Source organism: Phascolarctos cinereus, unplaced genomic scaffold, assembly GCF_003287225.1.
Source record: "Phascolarctos cinereus isolate Bilbo 61053 unplaced genomic scaffold, phaCin_HiC Scaffold_5;HRSCAF=322, whole genome shotgun sequence".
Taxonomy (NCBI): domain Eukaryota; kingdom Metazoa; phylum Chordata; class Mammalia; order Diprotodontia; family Phascolarctidae; genus Phascolarctos; species Phascolarctos cinereus.
Window position 1 is genome coordinate 405,181,188 of NW_027555958.1, and position 26,943 is coordinate 405,208,130.

The following is a 26,943-nucleotide window of genomic DNA, read 5'->3' on the forward strand; positions in this document are numbered from 1 at the left end:
CCCCCTGCTTAATGACGTTACACAGAGAAAAAGTCCTACAGATAAATTCCATGTATTTACTCAGCTGGATGCACTGAGCGTCCAGCCTTCTAGGAGAGGAGTTATAAAGCTGCCAGTGAGTTTGGGAGACAAAGAGATGCTGACAGGAAAACCTGACCCAGAATTAGGGGATCTGAAGGTAAGCGTGGGCAGGAGGAGGGGAGCTGGACTGAGAGTCGCAGAAATGGTCCTTTTAAAGATTTTTCTGATGGGAGACTCGCTGGACCACAGCCTGGGAATGGTACGGAGGGGGCAACGTTGGACAAAAACAGGCTTGGGGTGGTCTGGGCTCTTGTTTGAGAGTCTGCTGCTAAAATCATTAGTGCAGTTCTTTGACCTAGCAAAGGAATTACTTCCTAGAGAGAAATGAAACTGAAAGCAAGGCACGATGCTGGCAGACATCCCCTTTCTTTTCTTTCCTTAATCATCTTTCCTTCCCTCTTATTTCATTCACATTGTGGCCCGTTCCACTCCCAGCTCTAGAATGGGGAGTTTAGAAAGCACTTGGCAGAGTGAGTCTAATCGTGAAAGACAGAGTCAGGATGAGACTGAGGCTGTATTTAGGTGACACAGATATCCTAGTTTACAACTGAAGAAATTGTAAAATGTTATCCACTTTCAACTGGGTTTTCACTGCATCAGCAAATACTTGTATTCCTCCCTAACTGATTTTCTATCTCTCTCCACCCAGAAGCTCTTCCAAACCTTTTCTTCTCTCCTACACCTTCCCCCACTTTCAGCTGAGGATCCCACCTCCTACTTTACTGAGAAAATTGAGGCCATTTAGCAGGAAATCTTTTTTCTCATTATCTTAAAACCCTTTGACATCTTCTCTTCTCCTTTCCTCCAGTCTCTGACCGATGAGATGACCATACTTAACTAGACTTAAATAACTTCATTAGATCCCTTAGCCTATATCATCCTGTATCAGTTCTCCTTTTCTCAGCTAAATTTCCGTTCTGTATTTACTGACTCTACTTCCTCTTCTTTCACTCACTCCTATTTCTCAACTGAAACTGCTCTCTCTAAAGTAATCAGTAATAATCATGCCTGGCATTTATGATTATGGCTAGCATTTATACAGTGCTTTAAGGTTAAAAATCTTTTTTTAACCCCCCCCTCCCTCCTTTTGTTGTCTTATTTAACCCTGGGAAGTAGGTGCTATTAGAACCCCCCCATTTTATAGTTGAGTAAACTGAGGCAAGCAGAGGTTAGGTGATTTGAGAGTCACATGGGCAGATGTGTGTTTAAGTAAAATTACTTTTGCAGCAATCAGGAGGATGGGCTTAAATGGGGAGTCTTGTGAGGCAGGGAGACCACATAGGAAGCCATTGTAATAATCTAAGTGAGAAATAGTGAAGGTCTTAAACTAAGGTGGTGGCTGTGTGAGTAGAAAGAAGGGCTTGGCTGCAAGACACTGGACCCATTGAGTGATAGAGAGTGATGAGTTCACCACGGTTATGGACCTGAGAAACTATAAAGAAGGAATATCTTTAAAAGAAGTAGTGATGTTTGGAAGAGAGGGAGGCTTGGTGGGATGATGATAGGATCTTTTTTTTGGACGTGTTGAGTTTGAGATGTCTCTAGGATATTCAGTTTGGGATGTCTAATAGGCAATTGGTGATATGGGATGGAAACATGGGGGAGAGACTGGGGTTGGATATACAGATTTGTTAGTTATTGTTGTAGAGATGACAATTAAACCAGCAGGAGCTGATGAGGTCACTGAGAGTGTAGAAAGAGGAATAGGAGACTTAAGGCAGAGCCTTGAGGAATAGCCATTGATAGGAAGAGTGATCTGGTTGATGAACTACAAACAGGGACTGAGAAGAAAGCAGTTAGATAGGTAGGAGGAGAAAGAGTGCTGTCCAGAAAGCTCAGGAGGGCGATGGTAGTTCCGAGTGTCAGATGCAGCAGATAAGTCTAGAAGAATGAATATTAAAAAGGGATGATCAGATTTAGCAATTAAGACATGAAACAGCTAGGTGGCACAGGAGATAGGGTGCTGGATTTGTAGTCAGGAAAACCTGAATTCAAATCCTGCATCAGACACTTGTTAGCTGTGTGACCTTGGGCAAGTCATTTAAGTTCTCTTGGCCTCAGCTTCCTCATTTGTAAAATGGGGATGCTAATGGCACATACTTCCAGAATTGATGTATAGATCCAATGAGAAAGCACAAGTAAAAAAAAAGAGAAGCAGATAGTTTTAAAAAGGATTTATTTTGGCTTGGCAATTGGGGTTAAGTGACTTGCTCAGGGTCACACGTGTCAAGTATCTGAGGCTGGAGCTCTATCCACTATACCACCTAGCTGCCCCTTAAAAAGGCTTTTTAGACCTTAAAGCACTGTATGAATGCTAGCCAAAATGCTAGGCATGATTATCACTGACAACTTTGGAGAGAGCAATTTCAGTTGAGTGGTGAGGTTGGAAGTCAGATAGCAAAGGGTTTAAGAGTAAGTGAGAGAAAAGGAAATAGTGGCAGTGAGCGTAGACAGAAAGTTTTTTTATTCAACAATATTTTATTTTTCCCAATTATGTGTAAAAACAATCTAAAACACATTTTTAAAAAGTTGAGTTTCAAATTCTCTCCCTCCCTTTTTCTGTTTTTATGACAATAAGCGATTTGGTACAGGTTATACAAATGTACTCATGCAAAGCATTTCTATATGAGTCATGTTGTGAAAGAAAACACAGAAAAAAACCCCACTACCATAAAAAATAAAGAAAGTAGAAAATAGTATGCTTCAATCTGCATTCAGACTCTAAACAGTTCTATCTCTGGAGATGATGGCATTTTTCATCACGAGTCCTTTGGAATTGTCTTGGATCATTGTATTGCTGAGAAGAGCTCTTTCACGGTTGATCACCATACTATATTGCTGTTACTGTATACAGTCTTCTGGTTCTTCTCAGTTCACTCTGAATCAATTTATATAAGTCTTTCTAGGGTTTTCTGAAATCATCTTGTTTGCCTTTTCTTGTAGCACAATAGTATTCCATTATTTTAGCTTATGTAATAGGTGTGAGGTGGTAAGTCAGAGTTGTTTTAGTCCACATTTTTCTAATCAATAGTGATTTAGAGCATTTTTTCATATAACTATAGATAGCTTTGATTTCTTCATCTGAAAAGTGCCTATTTATATCCTTTGACCATCTATCAATTGGGAAATGACTTGTAGTCTTACAAATTGGATTCAGTTCCCCATATGTTTGAGAAATGAGGCCTTTATCAGACACACTGGCTGTAAAAGTTTTCCCCCAATTTTCTGTTTCCTTCTAATCTTGTTACATTGGTTTTGTTTGTGCAAATCCTTTTCAATTTAATATAATCAAAATGATCCATTTTATATCTCGTAAAGCCCTCTATCTTTTGTTTGGCTGTAAATTCTTCCGTTCTGTCATTCCCCAATTGATAAATGGTCAAAGGATATGTACAGGCAGTTTTCAGATGAAGAAATAAAAGCTATGAATAGTCGTATGAAAAATTTTCTAATCATTATTGATTAGAGAAATGCAAATTAAAACAACTTTGAGGTACCACCTCACACCTATCTGAGTGGCTAATATGACAAAAAAGGAAAACGATAAATGTTGGAGATGTGGGAAAATTGGAACAGTAATGCATTGTTGGTGGAGTTGTGAACTGATCTAACCATTCTGGAGAGCAATTTGGAACTATGCCCAAAGGACTATAAAACTTTGCATATACCCTTTGATCCAGCAATGCCACTAATAGGTCTGTATCCCAAAGAGATCATAAAAAATGGAAAAGGACCCATATGTACAAAAATATTTATAGCAGCTCTTTTTGTGATGGCAAAGAACTGGAAATTGAGGGGATGCCCATCAATTGAGGAATGGCTGAACAAGTTGTGGCATATGTATGTAATGGAATACTATTGTGCTATAAGAAATGATGAGCAGATGGATTTCAAAAAAATCTGGAAAGATTTACATGAACTGATGCTGAGTGAAGTGAGCAGAACCAGGATAACATTATCCTGTATATGTAATATACATATGGAGTAACAACAACGTTGGTCAATGATCAGCTTTGATAGACTTAGTTCTTCTTAGCAATACAATGATCTAAGACAACTCCAAAAGAATCATGATGGAAAATGCTATCCACATCCAGAGAAAGAACTATGGAGTCTGAATGCAGATCAAAGCATATGATTTTCATTCTTTTTCTTTTTTTCTCATGCTTTTCCCCTTTTGTTTTGATTCTTCTTTAACAAGATGACTAATGTGGAAATATGCTTAATATGATAATACATGTATAGCCTATATCAGAGTGTGTGCCATCTTGGGGAGGGGGGAGAGAAGGGGGAAGAAAAAATTTGTAACTCAAAACCTTATAAAAGTGAACGTTGAAAACTATCTTTACATAAAATTAGAAAAAATACTATTAAGTGGAAAAAATAAATTCTTCCCTTCTCCATAGATTTGACAGGTAAACAATTCTGCACTCTCCTTATTTGTTTATGGTGTCACCCTCTATGTTTAAATCATGTACCCATTTTGACATTATCTTGCATGTGGTGTAGGATGTTGGTTTACACCTAGTCTTGGCCATATTGTTTTATAGTTTTCCCAGCTGTTTTTGATAGACAGGATGTTTGGCTGAGAAAAAGAGAACTGAGAAAGAATGATAGCTTGAGGAGATGGTAGAGTCTGATGAAGTTAGTTAAGTCTAATTAGGTATGGTCATCTCTTTGTCAGAAACCGGGAGAAAGGAAAAGAGAAGAGATTATATCAAAAGGCTTAAACATGAAGAGAAGAGGAGAAGAAGGAATTCATGCCAAATGGCCTCAATTTTCTCAGTAAAGTGGGAGATGGGATCCTCAGCTGGGAGGTATAGGAAGAAAAAGGAGAAGGTTCAGAAGAGCTTTTAGGGGGAGAGAGATAGAAAACCAGTTAGGGAAGATTGCAAGTATTGTGCTGCTACAGTGAGAACCTAGTTGAAAGTGGATGACACTTCACAGTTTCTCTAACTGGAAAATGGGAACAATAATAGTACCAGCTTCATAGGGTTGTTTTAAGGATCAAATGGGATAATAGTGTGTGGCACACAGTAACTATTGTATGTGTTATTATTATTAACTTGGAATGTACAGTTGTGTGATTTTCTCTATTTCTGATCAGCAGCTCTTGAATAGGAGGAGGAGACAGGATGAAGGGCACAAACCTGGGCTGTGGTCTGGCAAGGGATGAGACATAATAGGATAGATGTGGGAGGAGGGGAAGCAGAAGACAGTGTACAATTGAACTGATTAACTCCAGGGTCAAGATCAGAGAGGGAAGGTAGGGAAGTCGGTGCAAGAGAAATGACCTGAAAAGTCGTGGGTGGCAGATGGTTTAGAGACCTTAGTGAGGTGAAAGATGGGTTTGGAGGGGTTGAGGCATGGGGCAGAATGGGATGATAGGAGATTGTGGTCAGATAGAAGAATATCAGAATTTTAAGTAGTGTGTCACCATCCCTAGGTGTGACTAAGGTGGCAGGAAGGAGTAGACTGTGGCATTTAAGGAGATTGAGGAATTACCAGATTATCAAAAATTGAGTATAGATCCTTTGTATGTGTGAAGATGCATTACAAATAAAACAATGCCATCTCATTTTAAACTCCCCAAACCTCAATGACTCACCTATCAAGATATTCTCTAGGTGAAGACAGGAGAGTTTGAGACAACACCAACGTAGAAGCTGAAGTCCTCTAGTATAAGGGGTGCAAAAGTGCAGAACTTCTTGAGGAAGGTTAGAGTGATGAGGGATGATATGCAATAGCCACCATTATGTGGACTGGGTAGAAAAATTTGTTTTTAATATGGCTTATCTGGTTAACTGACAAAATTATTCTTTATTAGATGGAGAAATAAAAGACCCAGAGAATGCTGTTCATTAGCAAGACAATCCTCATCTTCCCAGACTGAAGACTCTCAAAATTCCACGTCTTAATCAGGTCCAAAAGAGATGTACTTTATTTTTCTCTAAGGCAAAGAGGATCACATGACATAGTGTTATCATATGACATTGACATTCATGGAGGCCAGTAATCACAACTCCCAGCATAAACCCACATTTTCTTCTTCCCCCAAGGTGAAATATTGTCCTTTGATTCAAGCCGTTAAGAAAGGGGACATTGGGTTAGTCCAAAAGCTGTTAGAAGAAGGAGAAGATGTCAATGTCCAGGTGGAGGGTGGCTGGACTCCACTGCATAATGCTGTGAAAGAAGGCCACAAGGACATTGTCCAGCTTTTACTAGAGAAAGGTGCTGATGCTCATATCAAGAAAGACAATGGTGCCACTCCCTTCATCGTGGCTGGGATTGTGGGCAATGTGGAGCTCTTGAAACTTTTTCTTTCCAAGGGAGCAAATATCAATGAATATGATAACCATGGGTTCACAGCATTTATGGAAGCTGCCTGTTATGGCCAGGTGAATGCTTTAGAATTCCTGTATGAAAATGGGGCGCAAGTGAATTTGGGACGACAAACTAGCGAGGAACAAAAGAAACTGTGCAAAGGGGGGAACACAGCCCTCATGGATGCAGCCGAACAAGGTCATGTCAATGCATTGAAAATCCTTCTCGAAAAGATGAATGCAGACGTGAATGCCCGTGACAACATGGGCAGAAATGCCTTGATCCATAGTTTTCTGAATCCTAAGAACAAAAATGTGAAAGAGATCGTGTGCTTACTGCTAAAACATAGAGCTGATGTCAATGTAAAGGGAGAAAAAGGGAAAACACCTTTATTTTTGGCGGTAGAGAAAGAGGATGTCGAGTTAGTACATATAATCCTGGAACATGATGGAATTGATATCAATGATAGGGACAATGATGGCAATACAGCTCTTCAGGTTGCTGTCATGAAGGATCAATATGACATTGCCCGGTTGCTGTGTGAAAAAGGAGCCAAAGTAGACTGTGGAGAGCTCATTAGGACGGCTCAGAATAACTACAACCAGCAAATGGTCAATCTTCTTCGAGATCATGGGGCCAGTGAGAATGTCCCTTTCCCTCATAAGGTCTATGAGCCAAATAGTCAACGATGGCAGGATGGCTTGAGGAATCTCTATAGGATACAGCGCCCCATGATTGGCAAACTCAAGATTTTCATTCAAGAAAAGTACAGGATAGCAGAAACTTCTGAAGGTGGTGTATACCTGGGGTTCTACGATGGGAAAGAGGCAGCTGTGAAGCGATTCCAAGGAGACAGTAAAAGAGCTCTTCAAGAAAAAACCTGTATCCGCCATTGCCAGAACAATAGCAACTTGGTGACATTTTATGGGAGCGAGAGCCAAAAGGGCTGTTTGTATTTGTGCTTCGCTCTTTGTGAGAAGACTCTGGAGGAACATCTGACTGATCAAGGAGCAGAAGCCTTGAAGAATGAGGACTTCCAAAATATTCTCAGGTCCTTATTTAAGGCAGTGCAAGAACTACACAGAAGCAACTATACCCACCAGGACCTGCACCCGGGGAATATCTTGATAGGTGAGTCCCTAACCCAGACATCGAGCTTAAAAAATGAGATCATTTAGCTTTCTTTATACCATACCATAACACGTACCAAAGGCTTACAGTCAATTTTTGGTGATTGACATAGAGATCATTCACTTTGAAGGTTATCTATAGCAAATTCTTCATCCTAGGCCAATTTCCTTCTGCTACCCTGGGCTCCTTTCTCCTAGATGTACTGGTTGACAGCCAAGGGAGCATAGACTAACTTTATTTATTTTTTTCTGGGGGAATATGCAATATTAATTTTTAATGTTTCCTTTTTAATTGGTTTCATTGCTTTTTTATTTCTTTTTCATCAAAATATAATACTAATTATTTTCTGTCCTTTCCTATGATGTTTACTGATTTCTCTTTTTTTTAAAAAATTATTTAGTATTTTATTTTTCCCCAGTTACATGGAAAAACAATTTTAACATTCATTTTTAAAACTTTGAGTTCCAAATTCTCTCACTTCCTCCCTCCACACCCCCACTCCCCATTGAGAAAGCAAGCAACTCAATATAGGTTATACATGTGTGGTCATGCAAAACACTTCCATAATAGTCCTGTTGTGAAAGACTAGCTTTATTTCCCTTCATCCTATCTCCCTTATTTATTCTCTCTCTTATTTCACCCTGTCCCTCCTCAAAAGTGTTTTGCTTCTGACTACCCCCTCCTCTAATCTGCCGTCCCTTCTATGACTCCCTCTTCTCTTATCCCCCTCTCCCCTAGGGTAAGATAGATTTTTATACCCAACTGAGTGTGTATGTTATTTCCTCTTTGAGCCAACTTGATGAGAGGAAGGTTTACTCACTCCCTTTCACCTCCCGCCTCTTCCCTTCCACTGTAAAAGCTTTTTCTTGCCTTTTTCATGGGATATAATTTACCCCATCCTATCTTTCTCTTTCTCCCAGTACATTCCTCTATCACCCATTAATTTTATTTTTGAGATATCACCCCTTCATATTCAACTCAACCTGTGCCCTCTGTCTGTATATACTCCTTTTAACTAGTCTAATAATGAGAAAGGTCTTATGAGTTATAAATATCATCTTTCTGGGTAGGAAAGTAAAAGATTAACTTTAATAAGTCCCTTATGATTTCTCTTTCCTGTTTACCTTTTCACGTTTCTCTTGAGTATTGTATTTGAAAGTAAAATTTTCCATTTAGCTCTGGTCTTTTCTCAAGAATTCATGAAATTCCTCTATATCATTGAATATCCATTTTTCCCCTTCATGGATTATACTCAATTTTGCTGGGTAGATAATTCCTGGTTGTAATCCGAGCTCCTTTGCCCTCTAGAGTATCATATTCCAAGCCCTCTGATCCCTTAATGTAGAAGCTGCTAAATCTTGTGTTATCCTGATTGTGGCTCCATGATCCTGGAATCTTCCTGGTTGTTTGCAATATTTTCTCCTTGACTTGGGAACTCTAGAATTTGGCTATAATATTCCTGGGAGTTTTCATTTTGGGATCTCTTTCAGGAGATGATTGGTGGATTCTTTGAATTTTTATTTTACCCTCTGGTTCTAGAATATCAGAGCAGTTTTCCTTGATAATTTCTTGAAAGATGATGTCTAGGCTCTTTTTTTGGGTCACGGCTTTCAGATAGTCCAATAATTTTAAAATTATCCCTCCTGGATCTATTCTCCAGGTCAGTTGTTTTTCCAATGATATATTTCACATTGTCTTCTATTTTTTCATTCTTTTGATTTTGCTTTACAATTTCTTGACTTCTCATGAAGTTATTAGTTTCCATTTGCTCCATTCTAATTTTTAAGGAATTATTTTCCTCAGCAAGCTTTTGGATCTTCTTTTCCATTTGGCCAATTCTGCTTTTTAAGGCAGTCTTCTCCTCATTGGCTTTTTGTCCCTCTTTTGCCATTTGGTCTAGTCTATAATTTAAGGTGTTATTTTCTTCAGTATTTTTTGGGGTCTCCTTTACCAAGCTCATGACTTGTTTGTCATGATTTTCTTGCATCACTTTCATTTCTCATTCCCATTTTTCCTCTACTTCTCTCACTTGCTTTTCAAAATCCCTTTTGAGCTCTTCCATGGCCTGAGGCCAATTCATATTTTTCTTGGAGGCTTTGGATGTAGGAGCTTTAACTTTGTTGTCTTCTTCTGAGTGTGTGTTTTGATCTTCCTCATCACCAAAGTAAATTCCTATAATTGGAGTTTTTTCTCATTGTTTGCTCATTTTCCCAGCGTATTACTTGACTTTTTAATTCTTTTTTAAGGTGGGACTCTGCTTCCAGTGTGGAGGGCAAACTGTCCCAAGCTTCAGGGGTTTTGTACAGCTGTTTTCAGAGATACTTCTAGGAACTTGTAAGTTTTCAGTTCTTTCAAGTGAGTGTGATCTAAGGAGAGGTGTTTACTCTTCTTCAGGCCTGTGCTCTGGTCTGTGAGTGACCACAAGCACTCTTTTCTGTCCTAAAACTATGAGGAGGGTACCCTCTTCACTGCTACCATAAGCTCTGCTATGCTAGTGCTCCTCCTTGCCCCAGGACTGCCACCCAGGCCTGTGACCCAGATCCAAGTATGGACAAAGCAACAGAGTCCTGCCTCAGTGCTAGCAAAGAGATCCCTATAATGTCCTTCTCACCACTTGTTCGATCCCCTTACCGTGTATGGGCTCAGAGCTCCAGAAGCAGCCACTGCCACTGCTACTGCCTCTGCTGCTACTGATTCAGTCACTTCCAAGGCCTGCTCCTGGTCTGCTGGGGCCAGGGCCATGCTGGGGCCAAGGCTGTGCTGGACTGCACTCCTCTCTCGCCCGGGTCTGACAGACCCCTCCTGCTGACTTTCTAAGTTGTCTTTGGCATCTGTGGGCTGAGAAGTCTGAAAGCCACCAATGCTACCAGTGATTCAGTCACCCCAAAGCCTGTGCCGGCTTTGCTGGGGCCAGATCTGTGCTGGGCTATGCTCCTCTCTCAGCCTGGTGTAACAGACCTTTCTCATTGACCTTCCAGGTTGCCTTGGGCTGGAAATTTGTGTCAGTCTGTCTTTTTGTGGGTTCCGCTGCTCTAGAATTTGTTCAGAGTAATTTTTAAAGGTATTTGGAGGGGTTTGGGGAAGAGCTCAGATGAGTCCTCGCCTTTAATCCTCCATCTTTGACTAACTTAATAGTGTTCTAGAAGTGGATTTAATTAAGAAGGTACATATATGGCCAGGTTCCTCCCCAAAATTCTCCAGCAGAGCAAGTCTTCTAAACCTGGGGATCTTGGTAGATATCACTCAAAACATCTAACATAGACATTTCTCCTTGAAAACAGAGCTGCATAGGTATTGTGCAGATGCACAATATCCATTGCTTGCTCTGTGGAAAATTTTAGGTTAAATTGAATATAGCAATTTTTCAGATAACTTCTTTGTACGAAGAATTCAGACTAAAACAAAAACAAATATACACACATACGTATACATAAAGTATACATATAAAAATGAAATAGAAGGGAATTACATCAGACTGGTGTCCTCTTGAACTATCCTGAAATTCAGATCACATGGCCTGGTAACTTTTAGCCCCATGACTATGAACCTACTAGTCACAAAAAGCCCTAACTCCTAAAGTTTGCCATTTCAAAAGGTAAAAAAAAGAGAGAAAACTCCACCTTTGGTTTCAGGTTTATATCCATTTTACTGCCATCATCAAAGATACCACTCCAATACTTATTAGACAAGATTTTCCTAAAGTAGACTACTTCCCAGAGTACCTACTAGGGGCAAGGAGCTAAAGAGAAATTGATGCTTTTGGGTGAACCCCTAAGATTGGACCTAGTCTATGTAAGCCCAGAGCTTGGGGAGGGATTGTGTAATGGGTTACACACAGAAATTTAAATCTTTCTGTCACTCTGCTGTGAATCAGGTGGTCCATTCCTATGTCTCTTTTTTATGGCATAGGTCCCTTTGGCAATCTGATGAAGCCTATGGACTCCATCTCAAAATCATGTTGGTTTTTTTTAAATGTGTAATTGAAGAAAATTCTATATTTCAGTCAGAAGGCAGTGAAAATAAAGGTGCAATTCTTTTTCCCCATTCAAATTTATAGACTCTCTGAAATTTTCCAAGTTAAAACCCTCTGTCCTAATACTTAGCACAGTGTCTTACATTAATAAATGCTTTTTGGATTGGATTGGTTATATACCCATGGGCAGGTCCCAAGATATTTCCTAGGCTTAGTTTACTCATCTGCAAAATGGAGAAAATGCCCACACTCACCAACTTACTCTCTACAACTTAAAGTGCTAGATATATAATGTGAATAATGATGCTGCTTTTGCTAGTGTCACTACAGGAAAAAATAAGAGAAAAGGATGGGGGAAGGAGTTCATCCTAGAGAGGATACCATATCATACCATACATATACCAAATGTTCATCCACTCCCCTTTTTGACAGGCATCCTTCCCCACTTCAATTTCCAAAGCACATGGTTCCATGCACATGGGAGATCTTTCCTAAGTAAATTCATATTGGATTAGATTGAAGTTACCCAAATTCCAAAGTACCTTTGTTTTTGTATAATAATTTTTGGAATGTCTTAAACTTTTTTAAAGTCTTAAGATATGTTCACTAATATAATGTTTTCACATAATTATGCTGACTCTTACTGATCAGTGCTTCCCCTTCTAAATGCTTACAAACCGTCTCTTTAATAATACATCCTAGACTTTTGCCAGGAATAGAAAGTAAGCTCCCTAGCCTAAATTTTGAAGACTCCATGTTATTTCCTCTTTTGAAAACAGGAACATTATTTGCCCTTTTCCTGTTTTGCAGAACTTCACCCTCACTCTGTGACCTTTCAAACATCATTAACAGTGGGCTCAGCAATTATATTCTCCATCTCTTCCAGAACCCTGGGATAGAATTCATCCGAGTCAGATGCATTTAGCTTTTCAGGAGCACCTAGTGTCTTATCAATGTGTATTATTATTGGTCATATAGGGGAGCATGTGGATGCCTGATTGCAAATCCCTGCCCACTACTAGCGAGACAAGTACATGTCCTATTATAGGGGGCTAGGCATTTATACATGTGAAGGTGCTTTGAAAAGGGCAACACGCTTGATAAATGTAAGGCATTATTAGTGTCTTCTTCAGAAAAGAAAGACGGCATATTAAGATGCATACTCATATGAGTTTAAGTCAATTCATGGTGGGGTGAGGAATTTTTATTCCACTTAACAATTTCTTGTCTTTTTCTCTGTCAGATTCTAAAGACGAAGTTTGTTTGGCAGATTTTGATAAGAGCGAAAAGTTGGATAAAGGTTGGCAGAAAGTTAAAGATGATCTAAAGGTATAGTCCTTTGATGCTGAATCACATCTACTTCTCTTCTTTTATCTAAATACTCTCCCTCTCTCCACTTCTGATCTTCCCTTTGCCCCGACACTTTCTTTCGATATCTTAGTTTCTCCTTCTGGTTCTGCTCACTTCACTCTGCAGCAATCCATACAAGTCTTTTCAGGTTTTTTTGAAGTCCACCTGCTCATTATTTATTATAGCATAATAGTATTCCATCACATTCATATACCACAACTTGTTCAGTCATTCCCCAATTGATGGGCATCCCCTCAATTTCCAATTCTCGGTCACCACAAAAAGAGCTGCTATAAATATTTTTGTACATGTGGGTCTTTTTCCCATTTTTATGATCTCTTTGGGATACAAGGATGATAATTTCTAAGGAAAGCAACTAAAAGTGAAAACGTAGAAGTAAGTTGGAGGTTTAATAATTTCTCCTACTGGATTCCCTCAGACAGCTCATCCATCAGGAGACATTTGGTTTTCTCTGCACTCAGAGAACAAGAGTGGAAGTGGTATTGTGCCTTCTACCCATTTCCCCTTTTTTCTATCAATGTGGGTCTTTGGAAAGAGATGGCCTGAGCTCATCCTCCTCCTTTTATGTATTAGTTCCCACCTCTGCTAGTCATTCCACTTATACTTTTCCAATATCAGTACTTTCATAAATAAATTAATTCTGGTAAAAAAAAAATCTTAGTTCCCTAACAAGTGGTGGAGAATCATCTCATTTTAATCATGTTAAGAAGGATGTCGACAAACTAGAAAACATATAGAACAGAGCAACCACAACGATGAAAGGTCTTGAAGTCACACCAATCAATCAATCAAGCAATAAACATTGATTAAGTACCTACTATGTGCCAGGCACTGTGCTAAGTGTTGAAATATTAAAAGAGGCAAAAAATGTAAAGAACAAAGATAACTAGGTGCTTTTTTTTGTGGAAAAAAATCAAAACTATTTATGTAGCTGTGTTCCTGAAAGATCCCAGAATTTGGAGTTGTAAGAACTGCGTTTGAATCCTTCTTCTGATACTTAATACTTACATGACCCTGGCACAAATGAAATAATATTTACAAAGTACTTAGCACAGTGCTTGTGCTATCTGCTTAATAAATGTGTGTTCCCTCCCCTCTCCCTTCTCTGCTAGACAAGTCACTGAACATACCTGGGCCTCAGTTTCCTCATCTGTAATAAGACAAGGTTGGACTAGATGACTCTAAGACCACAGTTACATTAAAACCTCTGAGTTGGATGGTACCTCAGAGGTTATCTTGTCTAAAAGACTGGAAGCCGTAGCTACAGGTAGCATGGCACAGAGACTTTCAGTGAAAGGAAATATAGTTCCAAGGCAGTCTGTTCTACTTTTGTTTAGCTCTAAATGTTATGGAATTCTTCCTTATATCAATCAGTCAGTCAGTCAATCAATCAACAAGCATTTATTAAGGGTCTCTCCTAGGTACTAGATATGGTGTTAAGTGTTAATGATACAAAGACAAAATTAAATAGTCCCTGCCCTCAAGAAGCTGATTTATTCTATCAGGAGAAACATATACTAATATAAGTATATGATGTATAAATGTAGTAAATACATGGTCATTTTTTGGGAGGAGGGCAGAGTGGGAGAAGTGGGGTGGAAATCAATAAAGTCTTCATGTAGAAGGCAGTGCTTACACTGAGTTTTGAAGGCAGATGTGGATCTTAAAAGGGAGAGGGATTAGGAAAGAGTGCCTTCTATGCTTGGAGGATGCCCTCTGCAAAGGTATGGAGCATCAGGTGTGAGAAAGAGCAAAGCCCATCTGACTGGACCGTAGAATGTTTGATGGGGAAGTATGCATAAACCTATAAAGGTGGGCTGGTGCCAGGTTGTAAAGGGTTTAAGATATACAACAGAAGAGTTTGCATTTGATCTAGAGGTAATAGGGAATTATCAGATTTAATGAGCAGGGGAGTGTCACAGACAGAGCTATCTTTTAGGAAACTCATTTTGATGGCTCAATGGAAGATGGAGTAGAGAAGAGAGAGAAAAGAGGCAGGTAGACCAAGAGACAATGGCCTGAATATCAAACCAAAAATTTGCCTCTCTCCCTTCCTGGGCCGAGCAGAGCAACGCAGTCCCTCCTCTAGCCTTTTGGTTTTTGAAGACAGCTTCTTTGGCTCACATCGTTCATGTATCAATGAAACTCAGCTGCTTTCAGAGCAGGAGGTTTCCCATCACACTGGGACATTTCTGGTTAAAGTTTTCTCTCATCACCTGGAGCAGTACCTTTCTATTTCTTCCCCTGACCTACTGTATTATTTGAACCTGCTCTGAGTTGGGCTGTACTGTGCCTTTTCATCGGTGAGCTAGGGTTCAGAAAGGGCTTGGATACTGACTGGATGTTGCTAAGGTATGGTTGATTGGGAGTGGAAGGGTTGGATTGGTTGGAGTTACCAGCAGGGACCAGATGATGGCTATGGTTGGTACAGATAGGGATCACAACTGAGACAAGTCAGAAGAATCAGGACAGGGAATCCAGGATAGGGATATTGGAGTCCAGGCAAAGATGCAGAGAGCCTTTTGGCTTATGGATTGGGCAGAAGTCTCTCAGTAGAAGTAGATGAATCCAGACAAAGCTTTTGACTTCAACGCAAATGGTATACGTCTTTCAGTTGTTTCAGTTGTGTCTGACTCTTTGTGACCCCATTTGGGGTTTTCTTGGCAAAGATACTAGAGTGGTTTGCTTTTTCCTTCTCCAGCTCATTTCATATATGAAGAAACCGAGGCAAACAAGATTAAATGACTTGCCCAAGATCATACAGTTAGTAAGTGTGTGAGGCCAGATTTAAATGTAGGAAGATGAGTCTTCCTGACTCCAGGCCTGGTACACTACACTGCCCAGCTGCCCAGCTGGCGTATGAGTCCCTTTTATCCAGAAGCTATTTAGGTCTTTTTAATTAGCTCCTGAGGCAATTTGTCTGGCTTTGAAGAGCTAGGTCTATCCTCCGTGGTCTGTTTTTCCCATAGTCCACAGGCATTGAGTCTTCTTCTACACAGGACTTCTTGCTGATAGTCTGGGGGCAGTGCTGGAAACTCCCTAAGGGGAGGGCAAAGAAGGAAGAGTGCTCAAGTACTCCTCTCTCTTGGCTTATTGAGAATGGCCTCTCTATTTTCCTCTCCTCTGAATATCAGCTCCTGCACTGATTCAGGACGAGGATTTGGCTTCTAAAATGTGCTCTGGTCTAAGTCTTGACAGAACCTTGCCCTCAAATATTTTATTCCCTTTGAAGCCAATCACCTCCCCTGATCCTTGTCTAACTAGACCTTGACTAAGCTAGTTACCTGCCTTCATGTGTACCCAACCTTCTTTTGGCAAAGCCTGCCCTATGCCAGCTGCCTATATCCCAATGACCACCCTCAAGTCAACAAGCATTTATTAAGTATTTACTACGTGTCAGTCACTGTAATGAGTGCTGGAAATACAAATATAAGCAAAAGACAATGCCTGCCCACAAGGAGCTTACTTCTAATGGGGAAGAGAACACATAAAAGAAAATAGGCAAGGGGAGGGGTGGCATTCACAAAGAAAGAAGTCTGGAGAGTCAAAAGTGAAACCCAGAGAGGAAAGAGCACATTTTCACTTAGATATTTTCACTGGCTTGAATTTTACTTCTGATTCTCTCCACTGATATACAGTTATCCCTTCCATTACATCATAGTGGTGGGGATAAGGTGGGTCGCTGGGGTGGGGTCTTAGGGGTGTGTACCCCCCTGCAATATGGAGAATCTGTGTAAAATTTTTTGGCCCTCTCTTCATACCAGAGAAGTCTAATTTTTTTCTTTTTCTTTTATGGGGTGTTTACAGTATCTTATTATAAAATTTGGGTTAAGTATTTGGTCATAGGCTCTGTGTCATCTTCTGGCCTCTGCATGTCATCTTCAACTACCACTAAACTCCCCTAAAATTCCCATTTTATTTCTTATGCCAACCTAAGGTGTATCAAAACCACAATGGGGAAAGTCATGATGTGGAAGGGATAGTTATAATTCCTACTCATCCGTCAAGACCCACCTCAAGTTCTATCTTCTCTAATAAGCTTTCCCTGACCACTGTACCCCATGGTGACCTATTTTGAATCCCTGCACTACTTATTGTCTACACCAATCTCTGGGGTCTTAGTAGGGGCTCCCTGGAGTGGTTAGTTCTTTGCCTTTTCACGTATAAGTGCCTGCCTTATTTCTCCCACTAGATTATGCTTATGTGAAAGGCAAGGGCTTTGTCTTACTCATCTTTGCATCTCTCATGTCTATTAGAATGCCTTGCAGAGAGTAGGTCTAGCTCAAGAAATAGAAGCTGATGGATTTTTTGATTCTTTCTAGGCTCTTGGAAGGTTGGTTCTGTATGTGGTGCAGGTGGGGAAAGACCCCTTTTCAAAAATTCAAGCTCAAAGTGACACCGAGGTCATAGAAGCTTGTGTAAATGAGGAAACTAAAGATCTTGTGCAAAACCTGCTTAGCCCTGGAGAAGAATGCCAGAATCAGCTAAGTGAAATGCTCTCTCATCCTTTCTTCTGGAGCTGCAAAACGTAAGTGAAAGCCCAGATCACAAATGATGAATGAATGAATTGAAATGGATGAATGCACCACTAACATTTATACCTTGATGGGAAAGGAGGAAGCGACATGGAACTCTTGTAATTCTGTCATCTTTCAGTCGTAACAGGTTCCTTCGAGATGTGGGGAATGAATCTGACATCAAAAAAGGAAATTATCGCAGCAAAATCCTCAAGAAACTCAACCGTACTAAGGCTTTTGAAAATTGGAGAGAAAAGGTAAGATCAGTGTGGTCTAATAGGCTTTACTGGTAATGAGACTCTGTCAATGAGGGTTGTTACTTGTCCTTGACAAGTAGCTACAAAGTGTTTTACTTGCTTGTTTTATGCATCAGTTTCTGCAGTAAGTAATTCAACAGGTCTGCAAGTACTTGAAGTGCTATTGTATGGAAGAGGGGTGAAACTGTAGAGAAAATTGGGAAGTGGGTGATCACTAAACTGATCAATAAACATGTATGTGTCAGGCACTGTGCTAGGTGCTGGGATTATAAGTATAAAAATGAAAATGGTCTCTACCCTCAATAAGCGAACATTCTGCTGGGGTGGGTCAGTGGAGAATAACATAATAACACATAAATGAATACCAACCACAAAGCAGATACCATTGGTAAAGTAGATACACAAAGACAGTTTGGGTGGGAACTGGGAGGGATCTGAAGAGGTCCTAGATTAAAGGTGGCCTTGAAGAAAGCTAGAGACAATCGGGAGCTACTGAGTTTTTTGAGTATGGAAGTAATATGTTTAGATCTGTGTTTGAGTATTTATCAATGTTGAATCTATGGAAGGGATGGAGTGGAAAAGGTTGAGAGCTTTGAGGACAGGAAACCAATCAGAAAGCCATGAATGAGTCAAGTGAGAGTTAATGAGGAATTAGACTGGGGTGGTGAGTAGAGAGAAGGGGACAACATAAGAAATACTATGAAGACAGGAATTGATGTGGGGAAATGAAGAAGGAAGAGTCAAAGATAATCCTGAGGTTGTGAAGGTGGGTGACTGGAAAGATTGTGAGACCCATTATAGGATCAGGAAAGCTAGGCAGGAGCTTGGGAAGGACAGCCAGTTGTAAATATCTGCCCAGGCAGTTAGTGATGTGGTACTGGAATCTAGGAGAAGAACAAGGTTGACTACATAACTTTGGGAATCATTTGAATAATTGAACCAATGGGAGGTGATGAGAAACTATAGAGAGAGATGTCCCAGGACAGAGCTTTAGGGAACAACCACATCTAGGGGGTGGGATGTAAATGATGATTAAGTAAAGGAAATTGTGTCAAACAGGAAGAAGGAGAAACAAGAGAAAAGTGTAAAAAAAAATTCAGAAAGGAGAGCATATCCAAAAGGAGAGAATGGTTAACACAAAGAGGTCAAGAAGAATGATAATAAAGAATGAGGCAAAATCCTCTGCTTAAGGAGGGGGGAGCTATGGTTTGAGCTGTGTTTGATTTAATGATTAAGGGAGCCTTGATAATTGTGGAGAAAGCAGCTTCAGTTAAGTGATGAGGTTGGAAATCAGTGAGTGAGTGAGTGAGGAGAAGTGGAGGCAATGAGTACAGTAGTTTACCACATAGGAAGTTAGCTCGAAGGGATGGTAGGCTCAACTCAAAGTTAAGAACCTAGAATGGGGAACATTTAGCTTGCTTTTAACCCATAGGAAAGAAGATAGGAAAAGAATGAAGATGAGAAAGGAGAAAGGGAGAGATAGAGAGGAGAGACAGAAAGAGAAACAGAGACACAGAGAGACAGGGACACAGAGAGAGAGAGAGAGAGAGAGAGAGAGAGAGAGAGAGAGAGAGAGAGAGAGAGACAGAGACAGAGAGAGAGACAGAGAGACAGAGAGACAGACAGAGACAGAGACAGAGACAGAGACACAGAGAGACAGCGACACACACACACACACACACACACACACACACACACACACACACACACAGAGATGGTCCTGAGGGCAATTTACAGAGGTAGATGAGATCAAGGTAAAAGTAGAGGGATTTAGACAGAAAAGAAAGAAAGAGATTTACTTTGAGAGCAGGGCATCCTTTTCATCCCAGTTTGGAGGAAAAAAGGAGACTGAGCAAGTCAATCAGCCAATAAACATTTATGAAGTGCTTAGTATTTGCCTGGCACTATATTAAGCATTGGTAAAAATAGTCCCTACCCTCGGGTTGGGGGTGACAACATGTAAGTAACTAAGTAATACAAGGTATAAATAAAGTAAATGAAAGGAGATCTCAGAGGAGAAGGCAATAGCAGCTGGGGAATTAGGAAAGGCCTCTCACAGAAGGAAATATTTGAGTTAAGTCTTAAAAGAAGCCAGGGAAACTAAGAAGAGAATGGGGGATGGTATCGAAGGGTTTTGAGACATAGAGGAGATGAGAGGGAACTCAAGGCTGCAATTTTCCAAGTAGAGTTAACAAAAATGAACAAGCATTTATTTCTTTTAAAATCAATTTATTATTTATTTGTTTTTAACATTCATTTAAAAATCTTTTTGAGTTCTGAATTTTCTCCTTCCCTTCTACCTCTCCTCCACTCATTGAGAAGGAAGCAACATGATATTATCACATGGGAAATCACACAAAACATATTTCCATATTAGCCAAGTTGCAAAGAAACAACAAGAAAAAAAACAAGAAAAATAAAGTGAAACAATTCTGCTTTAATCTGCACTCAAACTTTATCAGTTCTGGAAGTGGATAGCATTTTTTTCATCATGAGTCCTTCATAATTGTCTTGGATCATTGTATTGATCAGAGCAGCTAAGTAACAAGCATTTATTAAGCACTGACTATATGCCAGGCACTGTGCTAAGCTTTGGAGATACAAAGAAGGCAAAAAACAGTCCCTGTCTTCATGGTCTAATGGGGAAGACAATATTATATACAAAGAAGATATATACAGGCGCTGAAGATAATTACAGAAGAAGGAACTAAGATTAATGAGGACTGGGAAAGACTTCTTATAAAAGATGAGACTTTAGTTGAGACTCAGGGAATCCAGAAAAGCCAAGAGATAGAGATAATGGCATAGGGGAAAGGCAGTGAAAATGACCAGATGAAGTGAGGAGTTGAGAGGAGACCAGTGTCACTGGATCTCTGAGTAGGTTGGGGGGAGGGCATTCGTGTAAAATATAAGAAGATTGAAAAGGTAGGAAGAGGTCGGGTTATGAAGGGCTTTCTATGTCAAAGAGAGAATTTTATATTTGATTTGAGGTGATAGGGAATCACTAGGATTGATTGAATAGTGGGGTGACGTGGTCAGACTTGCACTTTCAGATAAATTTGACAGTTGAGAGGAGGATGGACTGGAGTGGGGAGAGACTTGGGAGAAGGAAGCCAACCAGTAGACTGCTACAGTAGTTCAGGCCTATATCAGGGTGGTGGTGTGTTAAAGAATGAGGCATTTCTCCAATGTGTCTTGGTAGGTAAAGACTCCTAAATGTTTTAAACATTACGGAGCTATTTCTAATGGATTTTTTTCTCTCTATTTCTTTCTGGTGAACTTTGTAATATGCAGAAAGGCTGATAGCTTTTGTGAGTTTATTGTATATTTTGTTGCTCTACTGAAATTGTTGTTTCTATTCATTTTTAGTTGAATCACTAGGGTTCTGTAAGTAAATAATCTTATCATCTGTAAAAGGCAATAATTTTGTCTCTTTTTTTGCCTACACTTATTCCCTCAATATTTTTATTCTTATTGCTGTAACAACATTTCTATAACTATATCAAGTAATAGTGGTGATAGTAGAAGCGTTTGCTTTACTCATTAATTTATTGGAGAGTCCGCAAACATTTCTTTATTACAGATACATGCTAGCTTCTGGTTTTAGATAGATACTATTTACAATATTAAGAAAAGGGCCATTTATTCCTACTCTTTCTAGTGTTTTTAACATAAAAAGATCTTGTATTTTGTCAGAAGTCTTTTCTGCATATATTAAATTGATCATGTGATTTTTATTATTTTTAATTGTTTTTGTTTATGTCCATGGTGTTTGTAGTTTTTCTAACATTCAACCAACCTTATAATCTTGCTATCAATCCAACCTGATAATGGGTATAATATTTTTAGCATATGGCTATAGCATTTTTGCTAATATTTGATTCAATTTGTGTTGATATTCATTAAAGATATTGGTTTATATGTCTCCTTATTTATTTTATCTCTCTTTGGTTGAAGTATCAGGACCATATTTTTCTCATAGGGAGAATTTGATAAAAATCTATGTTTCCCTATTTTTGCAAACATTTTACGTAGAATTGGAATTAATTGTTCTTTAAACATTTGATACAATTCATTTATAAATCCACCTGGTCCTGTGGTTTTTTTCTTTGGTAGTTCATTTATACATTGTTCAGTTTCTTCTTCTGAGAAATTTATTTTTTTATTCAAATCATCTATTATTCCATTTATATGGGCATTTTATATTTTTGTAAAAAAAAATTACCCATTTCATTTATCATTTTTGTTGGCATATAATTGGGCAAGAATTATTTCTAATGATTTCCTTTATTTCTTCATCTGTTGTGAATGATTTCTTTCATTTTTGCTTTTGGAAATTTGTTTTTCTGCTAGGTGATACAGTAAGTGCTGGGCCTGAAGTCAGGAAGACTCATCTTCCTGAGTTCAAATGTGGCCTCAGACACCTACTAGCTGTGTGACCCCAGGCAAGTCCCTTAATCCTGTTTGCCTCAGTTTCCTCATCTATAAAATGAACCAGAGAAGGAAATGGCAAACCATTCCAATATTTCTTCCAAGAAAACCTCAAATGGGGTTTTTGTGAAGAGTTTAATGTGACTGAAAAATGACTGAATAACAATTATTTTATCAGTTTAAAAAAACCCAGCTCCTATTTATATCATTTTAACATTTTTCTTTTATTTTTTCTCTTTTCTTTGATTCTTAGAATGTCTGTTTTTGTGTTTAGTTTGTTATTTGTTGTTTTCCTATTTTTTGATTGCATGATCAATTCATTGATTAATTTTTTTCTCTCTGTTATTAGCGAAACTGTTTAGCGCTAAAAAAATTTTCCCTCAGGAGTCCTTTGACTGAATTCTAAAAGTTTTGATATATTTTCTCATCATTTACTTTTAAGAAATTACCTATTCTTTCTATGTTTTTTTTTTTTTTTTGATCTTCCAGTTCTTTAGGATTAAATTAAGGTCCCTTAGTATGACTTTTATTGCATTATGGTCAGCAAATTATGTGTTTAATATTTCTATTTTTCTCCATTTGTTTATGAGGTTTTTATGCCCCAGAGTAAACCTAGTTTTTCTAATGGTGCAATGAATATGTCATATTTATATTGTATTTTAAATACATTATGTAATCATCATAATAATCCTGTGAATAGTTATTACAAATATTAGCTGAATTTTATAGATTAGGAAACTGAGGCACAGAGGACTTCAGTTGAGTGTCTTGTCCAAAGTCACACAACAAGTAAATGGGAGAAGAAGATGTTGAGCTCAAGTTTTCTGACTTCGTACATAGTATTCTTTCTGTTAACATCATTAGCACCAAGAATGCTGATCATTGTCTTTACTTTGAATCCATTTCCAAGATGGAAACATTATCAGTCATTTTTACTATAACCTGTATCTTAAATAAGAGTGGTAGAGGTGAGACAAGGGGGAGACAAAAGTAGAGAGTTCCCTAAGATCTCTGGAGGTTCAGGCATCGTCTTCGAGCCCTGCCTTCCATTTTCCTGTGACTGGTGAGAGCTCACTACATCAAGGTGGCCTCAGTGACCTGCTCATGCCTTCTTCCTGCCGTGACTCTGTGCATACCTGCCTGGATTGAGGTTTAGAGTCAGAAGAGATCATCTAGTCCAACTGGATCAATTTATGATTGAGAAAATGGGGGCCCAGAAAGAACTAGTTTGTCGACTAGACAAATTTGGAAATATGTATATTATATGATAAGCTTGTGGCTTGTTCTGCATTCTCGAAGGGGGACCGTACACACTGAAAGGTCCAGTTTGCCTTACTAGCTCTCTTTGAGGGTATACTTTTTGTAATAATCATTGCTTCTAGCATCAAGATATCAGGGGAACTTGGGAGAGGGGGGAAGTCAGAATGCTAATAATCATAATAACTAACTTTTCTATAGTTCCTTTATTTCTTGCTTTTGCTCTACAAGGCACTCTTACTGTATGTAGAGGATTTCTTTCATCTATACAATAACTCAGTGCCTCAGGAAATGTAAACATTACTGTCCTCATTTTCACAGATGAGGAATCCATAGGTCATACAGCTTAAATGACTTTCTCAAGTGATATGGCCAATAATAGTAGATCCTGGACTTGAATCCAGGTATTCTGATTTAAAGCTTAGTGCACTTAAAGCCCATGGCTGCTTGCCTTGACGATGAGCAGATCTCACTTTGTGATGACTTATGTTTATTTGTTTTTCAGATTGATAAGGATGTCATGGAAAAAATGGATTCATTTTACTCATTTAAAAAATGCTACCGGAACACTGTGGGAGACTTGCTGAAATTTATCCGGAATATGGGGGAGCACATTGAAGAAGAAACATATAAAGAGTGAGTGTTCTCTTAATACCTGAATCCTTGGATGAAACAAGAAGTTTCATCAAATTGTACATTACTTTCCAGTTCACTGACTGAAGCAGTAGATGAGGGGCAGATGGTAAGGAAAGCTCTTTCAGAGAAGGAATTAGTCTTTTCTGATCATCCTGAAAGACTTGTTACTAATGTGTACACAGGGTGGTTGCAATCTCTTTTCTAGTTTTTGCTAACCTTGGAGTGGCAGCAGTCCTTAAATTTATGTAAGTTGAGAATAAAAGACAAAGACAGTTTAATGACTTTCTCTATATAACAAATAAAGAAAGTTCTGAACTTTTTCTGTTGTTGTAGTAGTTTAAAATTTCTGTAAAGCTAAGGTGGTCTTTTGTATGTTCTTTGCTTTGAGTAGGATATTATGGCATATAGCTAGAATTGGGAATGCTTTTAGATGAAAGTCTCTCCTGCTTTCTACAAAGATGGAGTAAGCAGCAGAATAATAGTTTGATAATTAGAGGCAAGGCTTAGTTGAAAGAGTCCAAATTGAGAGTTGGAAGACCTGGGTTCTATTGTCTCAGCTGTTACTATTTTAATTCCACAAAACTGGTGTTGAAGAGTTAGAAGGAACCTCAGAGCTCATCTAGCCCAATCCATATCTAAACAGGAATCTTACCTTACTTACCTATGTCAAGTGGCCATACAATTGCTGCTTAAAGATATTCAATGAAGGGGAATCCATTTCCACCCAGGCCAGCCCATTTTTCTTTTGAATAGCTCTTGTTATTAAGAAGACTTTCCTTACACTGAATCAATTGTGCTTCTTTATAGCCTTCATCCTTTGCCCCTGGCTCTACTTTTTGGGATTAAGCAGAATTTGTCTAATCTCACAATTCTTTAGACAGTTGAAGCCAGCAATCATATCTCCACTCAGACTTCTCATCCCCAGTTCCTTCAACCAGTCCTCGTGTGGCACAATCTCAGGACCTTTCTTTCTCCTGGTTGCCCTACTCTAGACACAGTCCAATTTATCAATGCCCTTCCTAAAATACGGTGCCCAGAACTGAACATGATATGGTCTGACTGGGCAGAAATAAAGTGATTATCACATCCTTAGTCATGGTATGTATGAAGGATTGGAGAATGGAAAGTCTGGAGACAAGGAAGCTTTTACAATACTCTAAGCAAGAGGTGGTGAGGTCCTGAATTACATAGGTGATCACATGCATAGAGAGAGGAGAGGAGGGGGTGGATATGAGAGATGATATGAAGGCAGTATTGACAAGATGTGGGGGAAAAGAGTGGCTATGAAGGATGAGGGAAAATGAAGAGTTGGGAATGATTCCAAGGTGGCGACTGTATTACCAGCAGAATGGTGGTATTCCTGATAGAACAGAAAAATTGGGAAGAGGGGTGGGTTTGGGGATGAGGGAAAATGATGAGTTCCATTTTAAACATACTGAATTTAAAATGCCTGTAGGCATCCATTTGGAAAAGTCCAATAGGCAATTGACAATGTGGAACTGGGTTTTGGGAGACACACTTAAGCACACATACTGACATGTGTATGTGTGCGTGTATGTGTGTGTGTGTATGAGTGTGTAGGCACACCCCCAAATATTAATACATACAGATATTTATGTATTACATATATGTGCGTACATATATGCATACACACACACACAGAGTTTAAAACTACACTAAGACTTTGAGGTAGGGAGAGGTTAAATGATTTGCTAATAAGTGTCTGAGGTCAGATTTAAACTCAGCTCATCCTGACTCCATGCCCAGCACTCTATAGACTGTGGCCCCACCTAGCTGTCTCAAAGAAAGCTCAGAAAAGTCTCTTCATCTCCCTAAACCTCGCTTTCCTCATTCATAAAATCGGATGGTGGGATGATATAACCTCAAAGTTCCCTCCAGCTCTAAATCTACTGTTGAATCCTCACCTCTGGCCCTCTAAATGAGAAAGCCCCACTTCCAGTGTCCCTCCAAAGAGGTCAACATGGTGCAGTAGAGTTAGGACTTACAATTAGGAGACATCTAAGTTTGAATCCCACCTCCAACACTTGCTAAGTATATGACCATCAGCAGGTTACTTAAACTTGTCTGTGTGTCCACTTTCTTATCTATGAAATAAGAAAAGTCCTGGCTGTAGCCCTGCTTTGCTGAGAGGATCAAGGAGTTAAGAGGCGACTTAGAAAGTTTCTGTGTTGCAGAAATTAAAGGAGATTTTCTTGAGGAATGAATGAGTTGTCAGACTCATAAATGTCAAAGTGGAGAACTGAATGCCCTGGAGCAAACATATTGAACATGTTATTTTTCATTTCAGTGTGAAGCCAAAAATTGGAGAAATGTCCCAGTATTTTCAGGAGCTGTTTCCTGGTCTGGTGATGTATGTCTATAATCGACTGCGGAATATGGACTACAGGAAGCATTTCCCCAATGTTAACAGTTCTTAGCCTGGGTTGTTGACACCATGCCAACATGACTCTGGACCTAAGGATATTCTGTTTAAATCACTTCTTCCATGTAGCCCATTGGATGAATCCTGCTCAATTCAACAAGGGCATATTGAAGATCTACTATTTATGAAGCCTTATGCTTGGTACTTTGAATGCTATGAAAAAGAGAAAGCTGGATCCCAGCTCTTAAGGAATTGACCTCCTAGAAGGGAGGCTAAAGCATGTAGATAGATAAACATAAAGCAAAGTCACATGTGAAAATGTATAAAAGTGATGAATTGATAAAAGGAAGGATGTTTTGATAGGAAGTTATTTTAGGTTTTCTCATTTAAATCCAGAAAATCTTACAAATATGGATCTATAGGCATACCTGACATAACGCTACTCCTACTCCCAAATGTCATTTCACAGTAACCTCAGCAGAAATCTTAAACACCTCCTTCACTGATCACTTATCGCAAAACAACCAAAACTGTAATCAATTGAGGATGTTTGAATAAAAGTTCCATCACCATGAAAGTCAA

The 26,943-nt window shown here is 39.1% G+C and overlaps 1 protein-coding gene across 1 annotated transcript; it reads left to right on the forward strand.

Annotated features, from left to right (window-relative positions):
• Positions 1 to 26,943, forward strand: RNASEL (ribonuclease L). The gene is made up of 7 exons (XM_020984364.2): positions 1 to 178; positions 5,909 to 7,536; positions 12,753 to 12,838; positions 17,203 to 17,408; positions 17,537 to 17,654; positions 23,848 to 23,978; positions 26,287 to 26,943. The coding sequence occupies exons 2-7, from the start codon at positions 6,069 to 6,071 to the stop codon at positions 26,414 to 26,416; spliced, it is 2,139 nt and encodes a 712-aa protein (XP_020840023.1). The 5' UTR covers positions 1 to 178; positions 5,909 to 6,068; the 3' UTR covers positions 26,417 to 26,943.